Consider the following 18,692-nt stretch of genomic DNA (forward strand, 5'->3'; position numbering starts at 1 on the left):
ACAGGTACACAAACACAGGTCTGTAGACAGACAAAAGTTATTTTCCTAGACGAAGCAACCACCTGAGAACCAAAGGATCTAGGTTCTGTTATTACCTTGTTGTTTGCCTCCAACCAAAAACCTAGTATCTTTTTGTGTACAGTTCTGCTCCTGAATTCTCAAAAGGAGACAGTGGAAAATGAGATACAAGGAAAACACGGTCTCAACAATTTAATAAAAGATTCCAAATAATAAGAATCAGAAATGCCAAAATAAATAGCCAACATTATTAGATAGCATAATAGGTCAGTTTGACAAAAGGCAATGTTAAAGATGATTCTAAGAGTTTAAGAAGTCGTTAAAAGCGTTATTTGCTAGATGGGATGCTGTCCAATTCATGAATCATGTAATAAAAGCAATTAGATCTTCAATTTTTTAAAAAAGTAACAAAAGGCATTTACTTAAAGGAAATGGTTCAAATAAAGACAGACATTCTATATGTCATAAAAATTTGAATGCCCCAATACCTATAATTTTAAAAATCAGAACCTAAATGTTCAATGAGAATGGTGTTCAACCCAGTAGAGTATTATTTAAATGATACTTATTTAGATTATGTAGAAACATGGAAATATTTATGCTATGTCAATGTTAAAAATACAAAATTCATCTTCACTGTAAAGACAACTTTGTAAAAGTTATGCTCATAGATGAGAAACAGAAGGAAATCCGACCAAATGAAAATAGTGAGTGTATGAGCATTTTTCTAGTCTTAAATTTTTATTATATCTTTTATAACAAGTTTAAGGAACGGAAGTACAACTCTTGTTTTTGTGTACAGATTCGGCTCATATTACATATTATCTCAGCTTCTCTTGTCCACAGAAAACACACTCACTTAATACTAAGTCAAGTCTTACCTGGCCAGACACAATGATAAACTATGTCTAAAAAAATCCCGCTCTGTCATTTACTAACTATGCAACCCTGGGCAAGGTCTTTCCGAGTTTACTTTCCTCAGGAGCACGCTATGAATAATATCTGCCCCCACAAGATTGCTGCGAGGATTAGACAAGATAAGGTTTTAAGGCATCTGGTACAGGATCTGGCAGGTGTTGGGGCTCCATAGAGAGCGGCCACCATCACCACCATCACCCCCTTCCGTACACTCCTGACAACCAACATAATCACAAGTGCCCTCCCCTCCCTTTGGCTCATCCCAGGGATCCTGCTCTGTGATCTCAGGATGGAGAACATATGAACTTCAAAGGCTTCTAGACTGTAAACTGTCGGTGCAGGAAACGGATCTTGTTCACCTTGCATATGCCCAGCCCCCGCACAGTACCCAGCACACATCACTCACGCACTAAGTATCAATGAAAGGAGACCTCAAGAACTTAAAAACCCCAATATGCTAGGGACAACAGCAAAGCAGCATTCTCCAAAGGGTGGTTGTGGGTTTGGGGGTTTTTTAATTGGTAACAGGTATGTGCTTAAAAATAAGCACAACTGCTGTTGTGTAAAAAAGCAAGAACTTTGTTGGGCTTCTTTATACTCCATCTATAGTTGCTTTTATTTTTATTTTTGATTCAATGGGGTAGAAGGGGACCGTGATCCTTCCCAAACATCTTTATCCAAATTAAGGAAAAGTCACAGAAGTAAGTTACGCTCTGGTTTTAAGGGACAAATCTAAGATTTCTCCTAAATATATATGACCTCACAATCCTAAGTATAAATCTGTAAGTTCTAAATTTCCCTAATTAGAGTCTTACCACCCCAAAAATATCTAGTTGAGGAACCTACAGAGAAATTATACCCTAGGGACCAGTAGGACTAGGACCTCCCAACCTCTCCCAGCAGCTACTTTCCACTATGGCTATTAACTTGCAGTACCTGAATGGACTCTTTTTCTAAATTTAAAAAAATGTTTTTAATAATCTCTTCCCAATTCAACTTCAGGGATCCTCTCAGATACCTGGGAGAATTGGCTGGTACCACAGCCATTTCCAAAAAGCATCTCACTTAAGCTGAGAAGCAGCACCATGGAAGAAAAGACCCTTAAATCAAACCAGGACTCGGACACCCAGCTCAGAGTTCTCCCCAGCCTGACCAGATTGACTAATCTGTGTGCTCAAGGTGAGAGAAATCTGGCTGATCCAATGCCGTGAAATCTGACCAGCCATTTACCCTCACAAGAAGGTATGGGGCAAACCTCCTTGAACACAGACCCTGGTCTGGGACCTACTTCAGAGGGAAGTGGCAAAATGGAGTTTACTAGAACCTTCTGGCCCTTATATATACAGCTGAGTTTCCTGAACAGGCCCATTCCTAGAACTTTCCACAAATGCTCTGTTTTCAACCCATTTCTCATCAAGTATGAATGCTAGGGCTAAAACCAAAAAAGTGGAAATCTAACTCTCTGAGTTTTAGTGGTGGTTCTTCCATGTCCGAGACTTCAGACACGAAAGAACTTGACTCCTTTACTCCTATTTCTGAAAGTTGGTGGGAAGGTGGGGAAGCCAATAAAAATGTGAATATTTAACACTGTTTTAATGACATACCAAAGATCTGCACTAAATGCCTTAGCAGTTATTTACACATCTATACACATTTGTAGCTTGACTGTAAAAAATATGTAAGATTAGGCCAGAACCACATCACGAGTCCTGGGGTATTTCTTTGAAGATCCTGGACTCCCTAATATCCACCCCCCTTCTCTCCTTCCATCTCATAAAACAGTAAGTTTTGTATTAGCTGAGTCTAAAAATTCACAATCTCCCCTATCGGTGTAAGTTACCCTTTAAAAGATAACCTAACAGTGTCCCTCTCTAGCTTAAAAACATTGACACAGAGCTACCCACTTCCTCAGTGCACAGCGGCCCTAAGCCAGAAGAAATGCCCAAAAGCTCTGTTTGTTTAGTAGTTGGGTCCAAACAACTTAATAAGTATTTATGTTCTAATGACTTAGACCATTTGAAAAAAATAATATACATAAATGGAAAGGCAGAAATGTTTTATTTCACTCTTAAATCACCACAATCCCTTGCTAATGGGATGTGTGTCCCTGTTGGACACTGCACAGCTTCTTTCTGAATCAAATGGAACACAGCCTCCCTCATGTCCCGTTCCACATTTATTTTTCACATGGCACCTGCCTTTTACCATAGAAACCACCAAAAAATCTGCTCCACAAAGAGGTGAAGTCACTGAAAGGAATTCAGAATTCTCCGATAGTAAAACTACGCCATGCTAATAGTTCATGCAATGTTCAAGTATCACTGCTGTTCCCTTGAAGTGTTAAAATACCCTGTGGTGCACCTGTGAGTTCACTGTAGCACCCTTGGGTGCCTCAGAGCACAGTTTGGAAACTAAGTGTTAATGGTCCCAACTGCCTAGAGGAAAAAAGTCTAAAAGCATGGTATATATTATACTATGGCTGGAAGAATATACAAGATATATAAGAATGTGCAAATAGAAAATACTATTTGTCTCTGGGGAGAGTAACCAAGTAAGCTAGGAGGCAGAGAAGCGAAAAAGACTTACTTTTCATTATAGAGCCCCTTATAACTTTTCAATTTTAAGCTTTGTCCAAAAACCATTGTTGTAAAAATGTTTTTTAAATACTAAGTATAAAAAGTATAAAATTAAGTGATTCAAAAATTAATAATTGTCATTGTTGATTTAAACACACACACACACACACCCACACACACACCAGCAAGAGCTAGAGCTGAGGGAAGAATCCTTAACTGTGACTTCACCTGAATGAACATCAAGGTAATCAGGAAGAGTGACTTGAATGTTGAGGGGCAAGATGGTGCTCCAGAGACTTGGGTAGGCCATTCAGCACCAGCTCAGTTTCCCTTATAGAATCAATAGTGAAGGTCATATAGAATGATTCAGTGGGTTCAATGTTCACTGTTGAGCCAGTGAAAAAGGAATTGGTCACGAAGTCATGAAGTGACTGGGGAAAAAGAAGCTTCTATCCAAGAGAAAGCATTAATCAGCTACATCTATTTTGTGAGGGGAAGATGGGCATCGTGATGACATTTTAATAGCAATGAGAAAAATGCTTTTTAGTCAAAGAAACAAAGAGACTACAAGAGAGTTCTGAGTTCTCTTCCTCTCCAAGAAGAGACAACCCCAACATCCCTTTTAGGGAAGGAGTATGTGGCAGAGGCTACAAGCTGCCTCCCAGTAGCCACTCTCCCCTTCTTCCTCAAACAGACTTTACTCAATGAAGCCGGTTAATAAACTTAATGTACTTTTCAGTCTCCTGTACAGCACAAGGTACGACCACGTGACCAAGTCCTGACCAGAGAGGTGTAAAGTGAAGTGTTGTTTAGGGATCTGTGAGAAGACTGACAAAAGGAAGATGATGACTCCACAGGGAGACTAGGTATTTTTTTTTGTCCTTCCCCCCTTCCTCTTTGCTCTTTCTGGGATGGCGATGTAATGGGGGGAGTTCCAGAAGCCATTTTGTACCATGTAGTGACCATGAAGTTAGAATCACACGGCAGGATGGAAGGTGAAGCAGTCTAGATGGAGGGGAAGAGTCTAGATCCTGATGAACATGAGGCCATCACATCAGCCTGGACTTGCTGCTTCCCGATATCCTCTACATGAGAGACAAATAAACATCTACCTTATTTAAAGTCACCAATATTTTAACTTTTCTGTTGCATAAGCCAGATCTAAGCCTAATATGGTACTTCACTTGAATGTACAGGCCACATCAGCTTGAAAACACCTGTGATCAGTGTAATCAGAGAAAAGTGACTGCTCCTAGGGGACATGAAGCATCATATCGAGGGAACTGTAAATCTGGGCTTGCAAAACCAAATACTTACTGGGATGAAGCAGCCAACATCAATGTGTGACGTATCTGGGTAACAAACAATAGAGAGGAACAGGGCCTGAGGCAAGCCCCAAAGTACCAATGGTGTTTACATTTAAATTTTTTTAAAAACTGGTGGAGTCCAAACAGAATATATTTGCTGGACTGTAACTTTTGGGTATGTTCTGTGGTTTTCTAAGATATGGAATGTTGAGTGAACACAGACGGCAGCCTATAGAAATAGACGGCAGAAATGGAACAGTAGGTTAGCATTCCCAAGAAGCAATGGAAGAGGTCCACACAGTGTGAAGCACAAAACCTCAGTGTTTACTTTTAGATTAATTCTTAAAATAGTTACTTTACTATATCCTCTACCACCAAAGTGATCACTAGAGAAATCAAAGGTCTTTGGGGCGCCTGGGTGGCTCAGTCGTTAAGCGTCTGCCTTCGGCTCAGGTCATGATCCCAGGGTCCTGGGTTCGAGCCCCACATCAGGCTCCCTGCTCGGCAGGAAGCCTGCTTCTCCCTCTCCCACTCCCCTTGCTTGTGTTCCCTCTCTCGCTGTCTCTCTCTCTGTCAAATAAATAAATAAAATTAAAATCTTTAATAAAAAAAAAAACTGCAAGGTCTTTAAGCAAAAGACACAAAGGTTAAAGGACAGGAGGCCAGCTGACTTCTCCATTCAGCCAAAGAGAAAAATGAAAAATAACACCAGTAATTCAAAATGTTTAATTATTTCCACCTTTGAAAATGCCATGTTGATGCCATTTAATTCAGAAGTCACATCATCTCTATTCATAGAAGGGAGCCCAAGGCTAATAACCAAAGCATCAGATTGCACCCAATCATTTCAGCTTTGAGGCCCATTCTGAGCTGGTCTGGGTTTGGTTGGTTGATTTGGGTTGTGGTTCAAAGACCACAGAGAGGTGGGAAAGATTGGCCAGGGTGGAAAAACCAACTGTAGATAAGCCTCATAAAGAAAACCACGACTGAAAACCAGGACAGAAAACAACAAGCACAAGTCCAGTGTAGAATAATGGAGACTCAATAATGGAGACTCAAAGCAGGAAGGACACTCAGCTCCATGACGGTTTCCAATGGCTTAACTTTTCAAATAATTAATGTGTCTTTTCATTACAACAGTAACACATGTTTGTTATAGAAAAAATTTAAACCAGATAAGCAAAAAGAAGAAAATAAAAATCACCTCAATCCCATCACTAGGAAAGAGCTACAATATTAACAATCTGGAATATATTTTGCCAGACTCTTCTGGACTCTCACTTATACATGTATACATACATGTAAACATATGTATACACATATGTATACATACATGTAAACACATACATACACACATACACATGTGTATAGATTTTTTTTACCAAAATGAAATCATAACATGCAAATGATTTTGAAGTTTCTTTCAAACCATAATCCTAGGCATTTAGGGATATAAACTTGCTTGGTCAGAAATTATCAAGTCCCTTTTTCTCCTGGCAAAAGCATTTCAGAAGTTTAATATGAAAAATGAGCATGATGACATGATACAGAAACTGGTACTCATTTGGCTTTTCTGAATGAGGGAGAAGAAAATCACTGCTAGGCACACACCACAGTAATCACTGCTGCAGGCAAGATCCACAGGCAGATGATACAATTAGTGTGCAAAGCTTTGAGGAGAAACAAGATATTAGCATAGTCTCCAAGTATTACTCCCAAAGTATTCATTAATTACACTGTATCTTCACAGTGGAGAAACCCAGCCAACACCACCTCACCAAGGGATCAAGGTTACAGCACCAATATGAAGACATCTCAGCATCACAGGCCCCCCAGTATCATGCACTGAGGAGGCCACATCGCCTCTGTGGTTTCTTGCCAAAAATGCATTACCTCAGATTTTGGAGGAAACACCAGACGAACCTGAACTGAGGAACATTCTACAGAATAACTAGCCAGTACTCTTGAAAAGTGTCATGATTATTAAAGACAAAAAAAAAAAAAAAAAAAAAAAAAAACCTGAGGAACTATCAAAGATTAGAGAGGATTAAAAAAAAAATGACAACTAAATACAACATGGGATCCTAAAAAAAAGGACATTAGTGGGAAAAAATGGTGAAATCTGAATAAAGTCTGCAGCTGGGCTAATATTAAAAAAAGAAATAATGTCTCTATTTTCAAGGCAGTGAAAAAGGAGAGCAGAAGCAGTATCATAATTACTCTGCAGTCACTGTAAGTATAACTGCTTCAGAACACTAAACCCAACTCTAAGAGTGCTAGAAGCATCCTTCGCCACTAGGTAAACACAAAGCGGAGGCAGATAATCGCAAGTTAAACGGGTTCCTCTTATCATTAAATTGTAGAGCAATAAATAACCTATTATTCCAAACCAAATAAGCATGTGCACATACACACACACAGAAAATCTGGGCACACTATTGATAACTATTTACATTACCTAAAAAAATCTTGGAATTCCTCCGTTTTGGTAAAGCTCCACCAGATGCCCCTCTTACCTTCTGAAAAGAAAACAAGAGATTGTTAAAATGCAGACTATAGAACAGACAATGGGGAAAGAGTGGGGAGAATACATCTCACAAGTTCTCGGATTTTACAAAAGGCCAAGATGAAATTCTCAACCTGGACTAGAGATCCAGGATAAACCAGAACTTGACCAGGTCAATGGAGGTAGGTGAAGGGCAATGCTATTGTTCTACCTGATTATTTTCACCAAGTTATCAAGACAGCACTTCTGGAAAGGGAAAGGAACCAGGGATCAAGGTGAACTAGACATTTCAACTTCGAATCAGCATATACTCCCAAGAGGCTGGAGTCCATGCCCAATGCTGGAACTACTCTGGAGAGATGATGGTGACTCCTGGAGAGAAGGCTCTTATTCCCTTATCCCCCTGCTACCCACTGGGTCCCTGTGCTTGGTCCTGGGCATGCACAACAATCACTGTTGAAAGAGCAAATAAATACTGATAAGCAGTCGCTGATATTTTGGTCATATTAAATCTCAGTCTAACCTCCCTGAACATTTCTGGAGCACCAACTAATGGCTAGTTGCCATCTGAGGCTTCGTGGATTTTCTACCTCTGGTAGAAGTCTGTGGCAGCAATGAAATAAATGCCCATCAAGTGGTTAAGCTAAAGAAATAATTCGTTACCCTTCCGACACACACAAAATTTTACCCTCAAATAGGATTATAAAAATTTTTGTTTCGGGCACCCGGGTGGCTCAGTCAGTTAAGCGTCTGCCTTCAGCTCAGGTCATGATCTCAGGGTCCTGGGATGGAGCCCCGCATCGGGCTCCCTGCTCAGCGGGGTCTGCTTCTCCCTCTCCCTCTGCTGCTCCCCCTTCTTGTGCTCGCTCTCTCTCTCAAATAAATAAAATTTAAAAAAAATTTTTTTGTTTCAAAGGGCCCAAATCGTATTTCTACACTGTTTGTCCTCTCGGTGATTAGAAAAGAGCACATTTCCAGCACACCATGGCATGAGGGTCAAAGCCCAGCATCTTCCCAAGTAGCCACGTGTTGTGGCAGCATCAAGGCCTTGCTGCTGCTTTAGTTTGTTCCCTTACCAGTCTTAAGTCTCCTTTGCCACACTTTATTATTTGGCATTGAAGGCTGACTCATCTTTGTGATTCTCACATTAAGTTTTTACAACTTCTACTATAAGTTTATAGTTTACATCTTAAGCATGTGAAAATGATTGAACACTTTAGCTCAAAACCTGTCTCTCCAAATACTCATGCCAAATTCTTGTCCCCTCTCTTGGAATCCCTCTCCTCCAAGGTCTCCGAGCCACTGTTCCTCTCCCCCACGTGCCTGTCTCAAAAAAGGGATGAAATAAAACCTGTACCAAAGGCATATTTAGCAGTCCTGGAGGTCACTTGAAATCTCTCTACCAAAGTTTATGGCATGCTTTTAATTGTTCCAACCTCACTGGCTCCTCCATTCCTGCAGGATGGTGGAGGGAGAAAGAAGGAGAGGGGCTGCATGAAGACCTGTTAGACTACGAGGCTCTCCCTGATTCTGCCATTCACACCTTAGACTTGGGAGTAGATTTGCTTCCTTTCAGGAAAAACAAAAACAAAAAAACCCACTAGGTTTTCCTTCCAAAGACCATCGCCTCTGTGCCTGCTTCAGTCTCCACTAGAAATCAACAGGGTTTGAGAAACGGGAACTCCTTGGTCAGCAAACATGAGTGTGCCCATGGCTCAGGCTCTGTGATGGCACTGAGGCTGCAAAGTAGATGAAGACATGGTCCATCCCTTGAGCAGCCCATCAGCAAAGTAGGGGAGGATATATACAAACAAATAGCTCAATAGATTCTGGTGAGTATTAAGAGATATGTGAAAAAGGTAGGATCATAAGAAGGAAATGACAGTTCTGGAGGTGGAGATTGTGGGCAGGTAAGAAGAGCAGCAGGTCTGGCATTTAGCAACTGCTCGACAAATATTTGTTCAATGGATGGATGGATGATGGATGGATAGATGGATGAATAAACAGATGAATGGATGGACAGATGGATGGATCGATGGATGATGAATGGATGGATGATGGATGAATGTGTGAATGGATGGATGATGGATGAATGTATGAATGGATGGATGATTAATGGATGAAGGAAGGAAGGAAATAAGGAAGGAAGAAAGGAACAGGTAGATAAATGGATGGATGGATGGATGGTGGATGGATAGACAGATGATGGATAGACAGATGGATATGCTGACCACAGGGAATACAAGTATGAGAGGAATGAGACATCCCAGAGAGAAAAGACAAACAGCATGTACAAAGGTATGAAATCATAGTGTATTTCATGAAGAAGTGGTTTGATATATCTAAAGCACAAAGTTAGTGGAGTAAAAGTAGAGTCAGAAAGGCTAGAAGGGGCCAGATTATGGAAGGCCTTGTAATCACATGCAAAAAAAGAAAAAAAAATTTGGACTTCAACCTGCAACAAAGGGAGATACCAGAGATTTAAGCTTCAGAGTCCCACAGATGCACAGATACATGCATCTGAAAAGATCACTCTGGGGGCAGCATGCACACTGGTTGGGATGCAAGGAGGCAAGTTTGAAGGAAAGATTACTATGGAGAGGACAGGATGGACTTCAGAGCCATTTGGGAGGTGCAGATAACCAGACTTGGGTCACCAACCAGCCATGGAATGAAAGAAATATCCAAAAGATTTCTAGGTCTCTAGAATTCAAGATGAAGGACAACTCTGAGAAAGAGGATTATTCACTGAGTCTGGGCACACTGAGCTCGAAGTACCTATGAGGTGTTCAAGTAGGAAAAGTCACATCAGAGTCAGATGGTCAGATCTTTGGCTCTGGAGAGACACTGATTAGGAAGTCATCGGTTCAGAGACAGTGGTTAAACAAGGAAATGGACAACACTGATGAGGAAGAGTAGCTTTCAGAGAAAGATGGTCAAAAGGCAACCTGGGAAGTGTGGATATTTAAGGAATAAATGAATGAAGAGATGCTAGTGAGACAAAGTCAGAAAAGGCAGCCTAAAAAAACAGGAGGAAGCCAGGAAAGAATGGTGCCAACGAAAGCAGGAGAGGAGCAGTTCCAAGAGGGAAGCAAGTTCAAATACTCAAAAAGCCAAGCAAAATCAGGGCTGAAACATATCCACCAAGCAAGACAACGCAGCGGTCACCGCAGCCCTGGTAGTTTTAGTGGATTAGCAGGAAGATCGACCCAACAGCAATGCTGAACTTCCAGCGAGGGATACTAGAGATGATGAGAACATGAAAGCTTTTAAAGACACTTTACTTGAGGGATGGGTTGGCCAAAGGAGGACACAAATTACAGGGACAGTTTTGTGATCTGTTCTTTTTTAAGGTGGAAGGAAAAAGCCAAAAGAGCGAGATGTTGAAGAAAAGGGAGTTAAGGAAGAAGCAAGTTTCCGAGGAGGAAACAGAGCTGTGAGGACAGAACATAGCTTTCTGCTGGGTTGTGGGAACCCAAGGCAAGCAGCTCAGGAAGTTCCTGTCCAGGGTCCCTGTTTCTCAGGGAAGTACAAGTCAAATCGTTTTCTGAGGATGATGAGGGAGGCCTCCCTGGTAGCGCCCTGAGGACGGCACCCAGAGTCTGGAGTGGGAGAAGCTGCAGGCCAGGTTTGCTGGGCAGTGAGTGGGCCCAGCAGAAGGGGGAGGCCAGGAGTCTGACAGGGCCCCAGACCATGGTGGTGCAGGATTGCTCGCAGTGTGCTCCTGGAAGCCAGGACGACACTGACAGCATGACTAGCCAGAGCTCTGGGGACAGTTAAGGAGGCAAGACAAGGGCATAAGAGCCCCTTGAGGGCACTGGTGGTAAGAGAACATTTTAAGCCCTGAGAAGCTGTCTCAACAAACAGGGGAAGTGGCCACCTGGACAAGTCACGGGCCTGCAAACTGCAAGGAGGGAAAACAACAGAGTGAAATCAGAATAAATGAGAGCTAAACTGAGAGAATGTTGTGGTCAGAGAGTGAAATATTTAACTGAAAAGTTAAGAGGCAGAGCTAACTGCACAAGACTGCCAGCATTCTGCAATTCTACCACAAGCTTTGGAACAAGTTATCTCAAGCCTCAGGGCCTAGGTTTCATTTCCACCCTCCCCCCCGCCCAGTTTCCTAAAACTTCATCATTTTATACTAAGACATATGTCCAGGACAAAGCATACCTCATAAGAATTGCTAGGTCCCACATAACAAGAGCAGTGAATATAAATCATGTACTATCAGGTGAACATTAGATTATTTTAAAGCTAATCATTGAGTTGATGGCTTATCTGACCTCCTGGCCTTTCTTCCTCCTCTTCCTCCTACTCTGCCCACTGTCCAATTTGGGGATCTCTCCTGTGTCTGGAACTTAAACAGAGAACATATTAGGTAGGCTAGGATGAACGATCAGATGAACTTCAAATCAGCATTGACTCTTTAGAAGTTCCAACACAGTCTACAAACTATTAGGACTGAAGTGAAAGCTGAATAGTATTGCTAAGTATAAAAGTCAATATTTGAATATTATAACATCCCCAAATATCATCAATAACCAATTAAAATACATAAAGTAAAAATTAGCAGTAACAACAGTTACAAAAATTACAGAGTACCTAAAAAAATCTCACAAAATACAAGCTCTTTTATTGAAAATTACAAAATAGTATTTAAGGAGACAAAAGAGAACTGAATAAACAGAGAGTATGTCATTTTGAATACTCATTCAATAAATATTTATGAAGCACCTACTATGTGCTGGGACTGTTAAGTGCTGAAGACACAGAACTGAACAAAACAGACAAAAATCCTTGCCCTCATGGAGTTTACCCGATGCTGTGGATTATAGGTTAATCTCTAAATTCACTGTGATCATGCTCAAAATCTCAACAGGATTTTTTAAACTAGATGAACTGATTCTAAAATCTACATAGAAAAATAAATGTCTAAACCCAGGGAAGTTCTGGAAAAAGTGCTTGCACTACCAGATATCAAGGCTTGCTGCAACAATGCAGAGACAGAAAAATAAGATCAACAGAGAAGAACTGAGAGCCCCAAAACAGACCCAGGTATGAATGGCCAGTGAAAATATAAAAAAAAAGATGGTACTATAAATCATTGAAAAAAACTGCACTACTCTTGTAAGAGAGGACAACTGGTTACCAGTGAGGAAAATAAAAAACAGATTCCCATACTTCACACAAATACAACAATAAACTATAGACTGATTAAAGTCCAAAAATGTCACACATATGCTCATGCAAACACACATGCACTTCAAAAACAAAAGTATTAAAAGAAATATGGTTATAACCTTGAGTTGGGAAACAATTTCTTAGATAAGATACAAAAGGCACAATTCATAAGAAAAAAGTTTAATAAATCTAACATCGAATTCAAAACTTCTATACACAATAATTCATAAATGAAGCAAAAAGTCAAGCCACAGACCATAAGAAAAAAGGAAAACCAGAGAAGAGAAAACCAGGATGGCCGATAGACATATATAAAGATGTCCAACCCTCACAGAAGGAAATGCCAATCATTTAGATGCCACTTTGCAACCATTAGATTGGCAAAAATCAAAAGTCTGACCAAGTGCTGGTGAGGGTGTGGGAAAACAGGAATTGATAATCAGTGCAGATAGGAGTATAAATTGGTGCAACCACACTGGGGAAGGATTTGGCAATACTTCACCAAAATGAAGATAAGCACACCCACACACAACATTACCATTTCCAGATATTTAATGAGTTGCCTCGTTTGTAGAAGCAAAAAAGAAAAAAAAAATGGGAACAATCTAAATGTTCAATTATAGGACAGCAGGATAATAAATGACAAGGTACTCTTAAGAGGGAATAATAAATCATAAAATGAATTAAGTATATTCAGATGCACTGCAACACAAATAGAGTTCAAGAACAATGTGAAAAGGGAAAGCTCTACACAGAATTATAGGTAACAGTATGATAGTATTTACCTACATCTTAAAAACACATAAAGTCCTTCTATATATTGTTCATAACTATCCATACATAAATGAAATATAATGACATACATAGGAATGAGAATAAAATCGCAGCCACGGTTACTACTGAGGAGGGAAACAAAAGGGACTTGAGCTTTCAGGAAAGCTCTTTCTCTTGCTCAAAAAAAAAAAAAAAAAAAAGTCTGAAGCAAAAACATCCAAATATTTTTTTATTTCTGATTTGTGGATTTCTGACATTATTCTGTGTACTTGTCTGTATTTTTGACTTAATTTTTTTCCTTCAGTCGACTCATGTCTTATTAACACTAATGAGAAATTCAGAGGAAGAGAAAAATTAAACTGGGTAAGGTAGGGTTTGGGGAAATCTATGAATTTCTGCCAACAGTCATGTTTCTGTTTCCCATCATCAAAGGGCATCAGAAGTCACGTGGGCAGAGTAAACCCTCCAGGTGATAATGCACAGCACAACAACGTTACAGGAAAGATCTCAAGGCCAGTTCTCCCAGCGTGTGTCTCACCTCTCGCACGTGTCTTTTCAGGTGCATGTATACACTCTGTCCAGTTTTTCGAAAATGTCTTTCAACATGTTCCCTTCCAAAGGCCAAAAATGTATTCATGCATACATAGAGTCCACCTTCAGAATTCTAGGAGAAAGAGACAGATGACAAAATTAGCCGAGCATACCTCGCCAAGTCATTTAAATACAAAAAAGGGGAAGGGAAGGAGGGCGAACGAGGAAGACAAGGCCCAGCAAAAGGCCACCTGGTCGTCGTAGTCCCCTGCAATGACCCTCCAGGGCTCCACAGCCACGCACGGCAGCAGCTCCCACCCCAACCCCTGCTTCCAGGTGCTCCCAGAGAGCTGCCCACAATTTCCCAGTTGCGAGAGCCTCAGAGGCCCTGGGAAATCCACCTGCTTGTCTGACTCTCCAAACTGGGGTAAAGGACAATAAGGGAAAGAAGAAGCTTGGCCAGTGATCCAACTCCTACCACTGCAATGGTTTATCAATCGCTCTTCACTGATCAATGCAAGTCTCCGGGAACAGAAAGTTATATACTCTTTTAGCAGGACGGGGTTCTTCGATTCAAAAATATTCATCCCTTCCTTCGGTGACACATGATATGTGATGGTACCCATTAATAAATTAGGACAGTTTAATAAATCAATAAAAACTTAATGAGTAAATAATAAAGGATGGAGTCCTATCATAATCCTAGCTACTTATTTTTGCATCCCTGATATGTGCCAGGTGCTCCTCATATACTATTTCTAAGCCTGACAATACCACAAGCTGCTTATTATTATTTCCATTTTACAGTTTAAAAAAAGAACTGAGGATAAGTCACTTGTCCAAGTTCACATGGCTTGAAAGTGTCAGTTAAACTAAAGCTATTTCTCTTTCTATGCCACATTTCAAATATTATTTAATTCCTGACATACTGACACAGTGAACAGTCAAGGATATTGTTCACATTTTGGATGCTTGAGTTTCTATCCCAATTTCATCTCTCCTCTTTCTCTCAATTTACCTATAAAATTAGCCATCCTTGGGGCATCTGGGTGGCTCAGTCGGCTGAGCATCTGATTCTTGGTTTCGACTCAGGTCATAATCTCTGGGTTGTGAGATCAAGCCCCACACTGGACTCCGGGCTCAGCTCAGAGTCTACTTGAGATTCTCCACCTCTGTCCCTTCCCTTCTCCCCCTTAAATAAATAAATAAATAAATAAATAAATAAATAAATAAATAAATAAAATCCATAAAATTAGCCATCCTTTCCTCAATGAAAGTGGATTTTTATTAAGCTCTTGTCAGTGTCACCTCACCAAATAATTTTTTTAAATAATTTTTAAAAAATCTATCAGAATTGCCAACAAGCGCCTATCAAAATCCCTTACATTTTAGTGGAGCACAAATTCAACATCAAAACAGGCACTGATGTTCACTACAAATACATGAAAAATAATTTTTAAGTTCCAATAACTCAAGATTGTATATATTTTCAACTTCTAATAAAATTCTCCAACACTGTATCTTTGGTTTATAAGCCGGACATAAATGATTCTTATCACAATGAGGATATTTATAGCATCATTAGTTCAGATATGTGTCTATTATTGTAGCAAATATATTGCATAAGGCAAGAAAAGGAAAAAGGCATAAAGATCACAAATAAAGGGGCGCCTGGGTGGCTCAGTCGTTAAGCGTCTGCCTTAGTCTCAGGTCATGATCCCAGCGTCCTGGGATCGAGCCCCACGTCAGGCTCCCTGCTCGGCGGGAAGCCTGCTTCTCCCTCTCCCACTCCCCCTGCTTATGTTCCCGCTCTCACTGTCTCTGTCAAATAAATAAAATCTTAAAAAAAAAAAATCACAAATAAAGAAGTAAAATGGTCTCGATTTGCTCATAACATTATAGTCTATATGGAAAATCCTTAAAAATCTACAAACTACTAACTAGTAAAACTCATAAATGAATTTAGCAAGGTCATGGAATACAGGCTTATAGGAAAAATCAATTTCAATTTTATACTCTGGCAACAAACATCTTGCAAATGAAATTTTTAAATTTGACTATAAAATAGCATTCAGAAAACTCAGAGTTATTTAGTTTGTGCTTCTGGATAACTTTTTCTCTTTGAATGAGATCATTTGAATAAAACTAGAAAAGTTTTTCAACTAAAGGCAACATACTATATTCACTTGATCAACAGATTAAATCCTTTCAAAAGTTTTAAATAGACATGTTTTTTGCATAGTCATAACCCTTACAAAACTTACATCATTATAATGGTGAGTTATTCATTAGGACCATTAAATTGAGCACCACATACTGTGATTTTAAAAAATAACATTTCCATTCTCTTCCAATAAAATGTAATTCAATCAAAAAGAATTCAAACCAGAAGATATACCAGGGAAAATATGAGATTTGTAACCAGGGTCCTGAACTGTCACTAATTAGCTCTGTGGCCTAAAGGTTATCATTCAGTCTCTAAGCTTCAGTATTTTCCTTGATAAGCATGGCCAGCAATAATTCCCACCTCACAGGGTTTTGTTAAGTTCAAAGTGGGTGAGCTTTTCTGCCCGTGGACGCATCGTTAAAATCTCCCCTCCCACCGCCGTCATGTCTAAGTCAGAGTCTCCCAAAGCTGAACAGCTGCGGAAGCTCTTCATCAGAGGTCTGAGCTTTCAAACAACCGAGGAGTCTAAGGAGCCATTCTGAGCAATGAGGAACGCTTACGGACTGTGTGGTAATGAGAGATCCAAACACCAAGCGCTCCAGAGGCTTTGGCTTTGTCACGTATGCCACTGTGGAGGAGGTGGATGCAGCCATGAACACAAGGCCACACAAGGTGGATGGAAGAGTTGTGGAACCAAAGAGGGCTGTCTCAAGAGAAGATTCTCAAAGACCTTGTGCCCACTTAACTGTGAAAAAGATTTTTATTGGTGGCATTAAAGAAGACACTGAAGAACATCATCTAAGAGATTATTTTGAACAGTATGGGAAAATTGAAGTGACTGAGATCATGACTGACCGAGGCAGTGGCAAAAAGAGAGGTTTTGCTTTTGTAACATTTGATGACCATGACTCTGCAGATAAGACCGTCATCCAAAAATACCGTACTGTGAATGGCCACAACTGTGAAGTAAGGAGAGCCCTATCTAAGCAAGAGATGGCTAGTGCTTCATCCAGCCAAAGAGGTCGAAGTGGTTCTGGAAACTTTGGTGGTGGTCGTGGAGGTGGTTTTGGTGGTTTTGGAATGACAACTTTGGTCATGGAGGGAACTTCAGTGGTCGAGGTGGCTTTGGTGGCAGTCTAGGCGGTGGTGGATATGGTGGCGGTAGGGATGGCTATAACGGATTTGGTAATGATGGAAGCAACTCTGGAGGTGGCGGAAGCTATAATGATTTTGGCAATTACAACAATCAATCCTCAAATTTTGGACCATGAAAGGAGGAAATTTTAGAGGCAGAAGCTCTGGCCCCTATGGTGGTGGAGGCCAGTACTTTGCCAAACCACGAAACCAAGGTGGCTACGGTGGTTCCAGCAGCAGCAGTAGCTATGGCAGTGGCAGAAGGTTTTAATTACTGCCAGGAAACAAAGCTTAGCAGGAGAGGAGAGCCAGAGAAGTGACAGGGAAGCTACAGGTTACAACAGATTTGTGAACTCGGCCAAGCACAGTGGTGGCAGGGCCTAGCTGCTACAAAGAAGACATGTTTTAGACGATACTCATGTGTATGGGCAAAAAACTCGAGGACTGTATTTGTGACTAATTGTATAACAGGTTATTTTAGTTTCTGTTCTGTGGAAAGTGTAAAGCATTCCAACAAAGGGTTTTAATGTAGATTTTTTTTTCTTTTGCACCCATGCTGTCGATTGCTAAATGTAATAGTCTGATCACGACGCTGAACAGATGTGTCTTTAAAAAAAAAAAAAGTTCAAAAGGGGTGAGATACATTTCGTGCTGTAAAGCATTACATAAACAATAGCAATTATTTATTATGAGCTACAGTTCCGTGTGCCACGTGTATCTCCTATTATCTCAATTATTTTATAATTGGGGGAAATAAGCAGAAGGAAGAAAACAGTGAGTCTGACATCCACACTGGCTGGGGGCAACAAATACTAATCTATCAGAAAAACATACTAACCAACTAGCAGGAGAACCAAGAAATTAGCAAGTGGAAGAAGAAACATGTTCAAGTACAGCATTTTTCTGGAGAAAAACACAGAATAGCTATATAATGCAAGAGTTTACAAAGTAATCTCTAAAATAGTCATAAAGTCTTTGCTAATTTCATTGCCAAGAGTTTTTGACTTACTAGGGAATTTGATAAAAAATCTAATATACCCCAAACATTCATTCTCAATTCCTGGGGTCCCCTGATATTGTCACAAAGTCCATAATCAGAGAGGAAAATGCTTTAGCACTCGGAGGCAAATGGCCCCACATAGGGAAGATTCTATGACAGACATCCTCGGGTCTCGTCCACCCCACACACGGCTGGCTTCTGAAGCCCTGTGTACCCCTCCACCAGCAGCTCTGAGACGGGGGTGCTCCCCACAGCACTTGCCACCAGTACTAAAACTTCAGGACACAGTGAGATCCAAACCTCTTTAAAAGCTACCCCATATAGAACAAACACTTCAGTCTAATGATCCATGCTTTCTTCCCTCTTGCCGTATTAATGTCTACGTAGTGATCCTGTAAGACTCTTTTCACATTCAAAGGCAGTACTCCATGCCATGTGCTCTGAACACCTTCTTTCGCTAATGATAAGCCTATGCTGACAAGTCTTTCTCTCCCAATTCCTTTGGTTGATAGCCGGGGGTCAGAGCTGAGCTGACTCTTAGTTTTCCAACCCTCAACCTCATGCTCTCATTAACCAG

The 18,692-nt window shown here is 40.5% G+C and overlaps 1 protein-coding gene and 1 pseudogene across 3 annotated transcripts in view; one reads left to right on the plus strand and one right to left on the minus strand.

The window, feature by feature from the left end:
• USP13 (ubiquitin specific peptidase 13) overlaps positions 1 to 18,692 on the minus strand; it is a 127,164-nt gene that overhangs the window by 87,759 nt on the left and 20,713 nt on the right. For all 3 annotated transcript variants that reach the window (XM_045903317.3, XM_045903316.3, XM_064584948.1), the window contains exons 2-3: positions 13,822 to 13,947; positions 7,278 to 7,338 (exon numbers count right to left, since the gene is read on the minus strand). In XM_045903317.3, coding sequence (XP_045759273.1) covers positions 7,278 to 7,338; positions 13,822 to 13,947 — 187 coding nt within the window. The remainder of the gene's footprint in view (positions 1 to 7,277; positions 7,339 to 13,821; positions 13,948 to 18,692) is intronic.
• LOC123863597 (heterogeneous nuclear ribonucleoprotein A1-like) lies at positions 16,425 to 17,689 on the plus strand (annotated as a pseudogene).

The sequence above is a fragment of the Mirounga angustirostris genome, unplaced genomic scaffold (assembly GCF_029215605.1).
Source record: "Mirounga angustirostris isolate CCGP_5_RB_7025 unplaced genomic scaffold, mMirAng1.0.hap1 SCAF_1, whole genome shotgun sequence".
NCBI classification, from domain to species: domain Eukaryota; kingdom Metazoa; phylum Chordata; class Mammalia; order Carnivora; family Phocidae; genus Mirounga; species Mirounga angustirostris.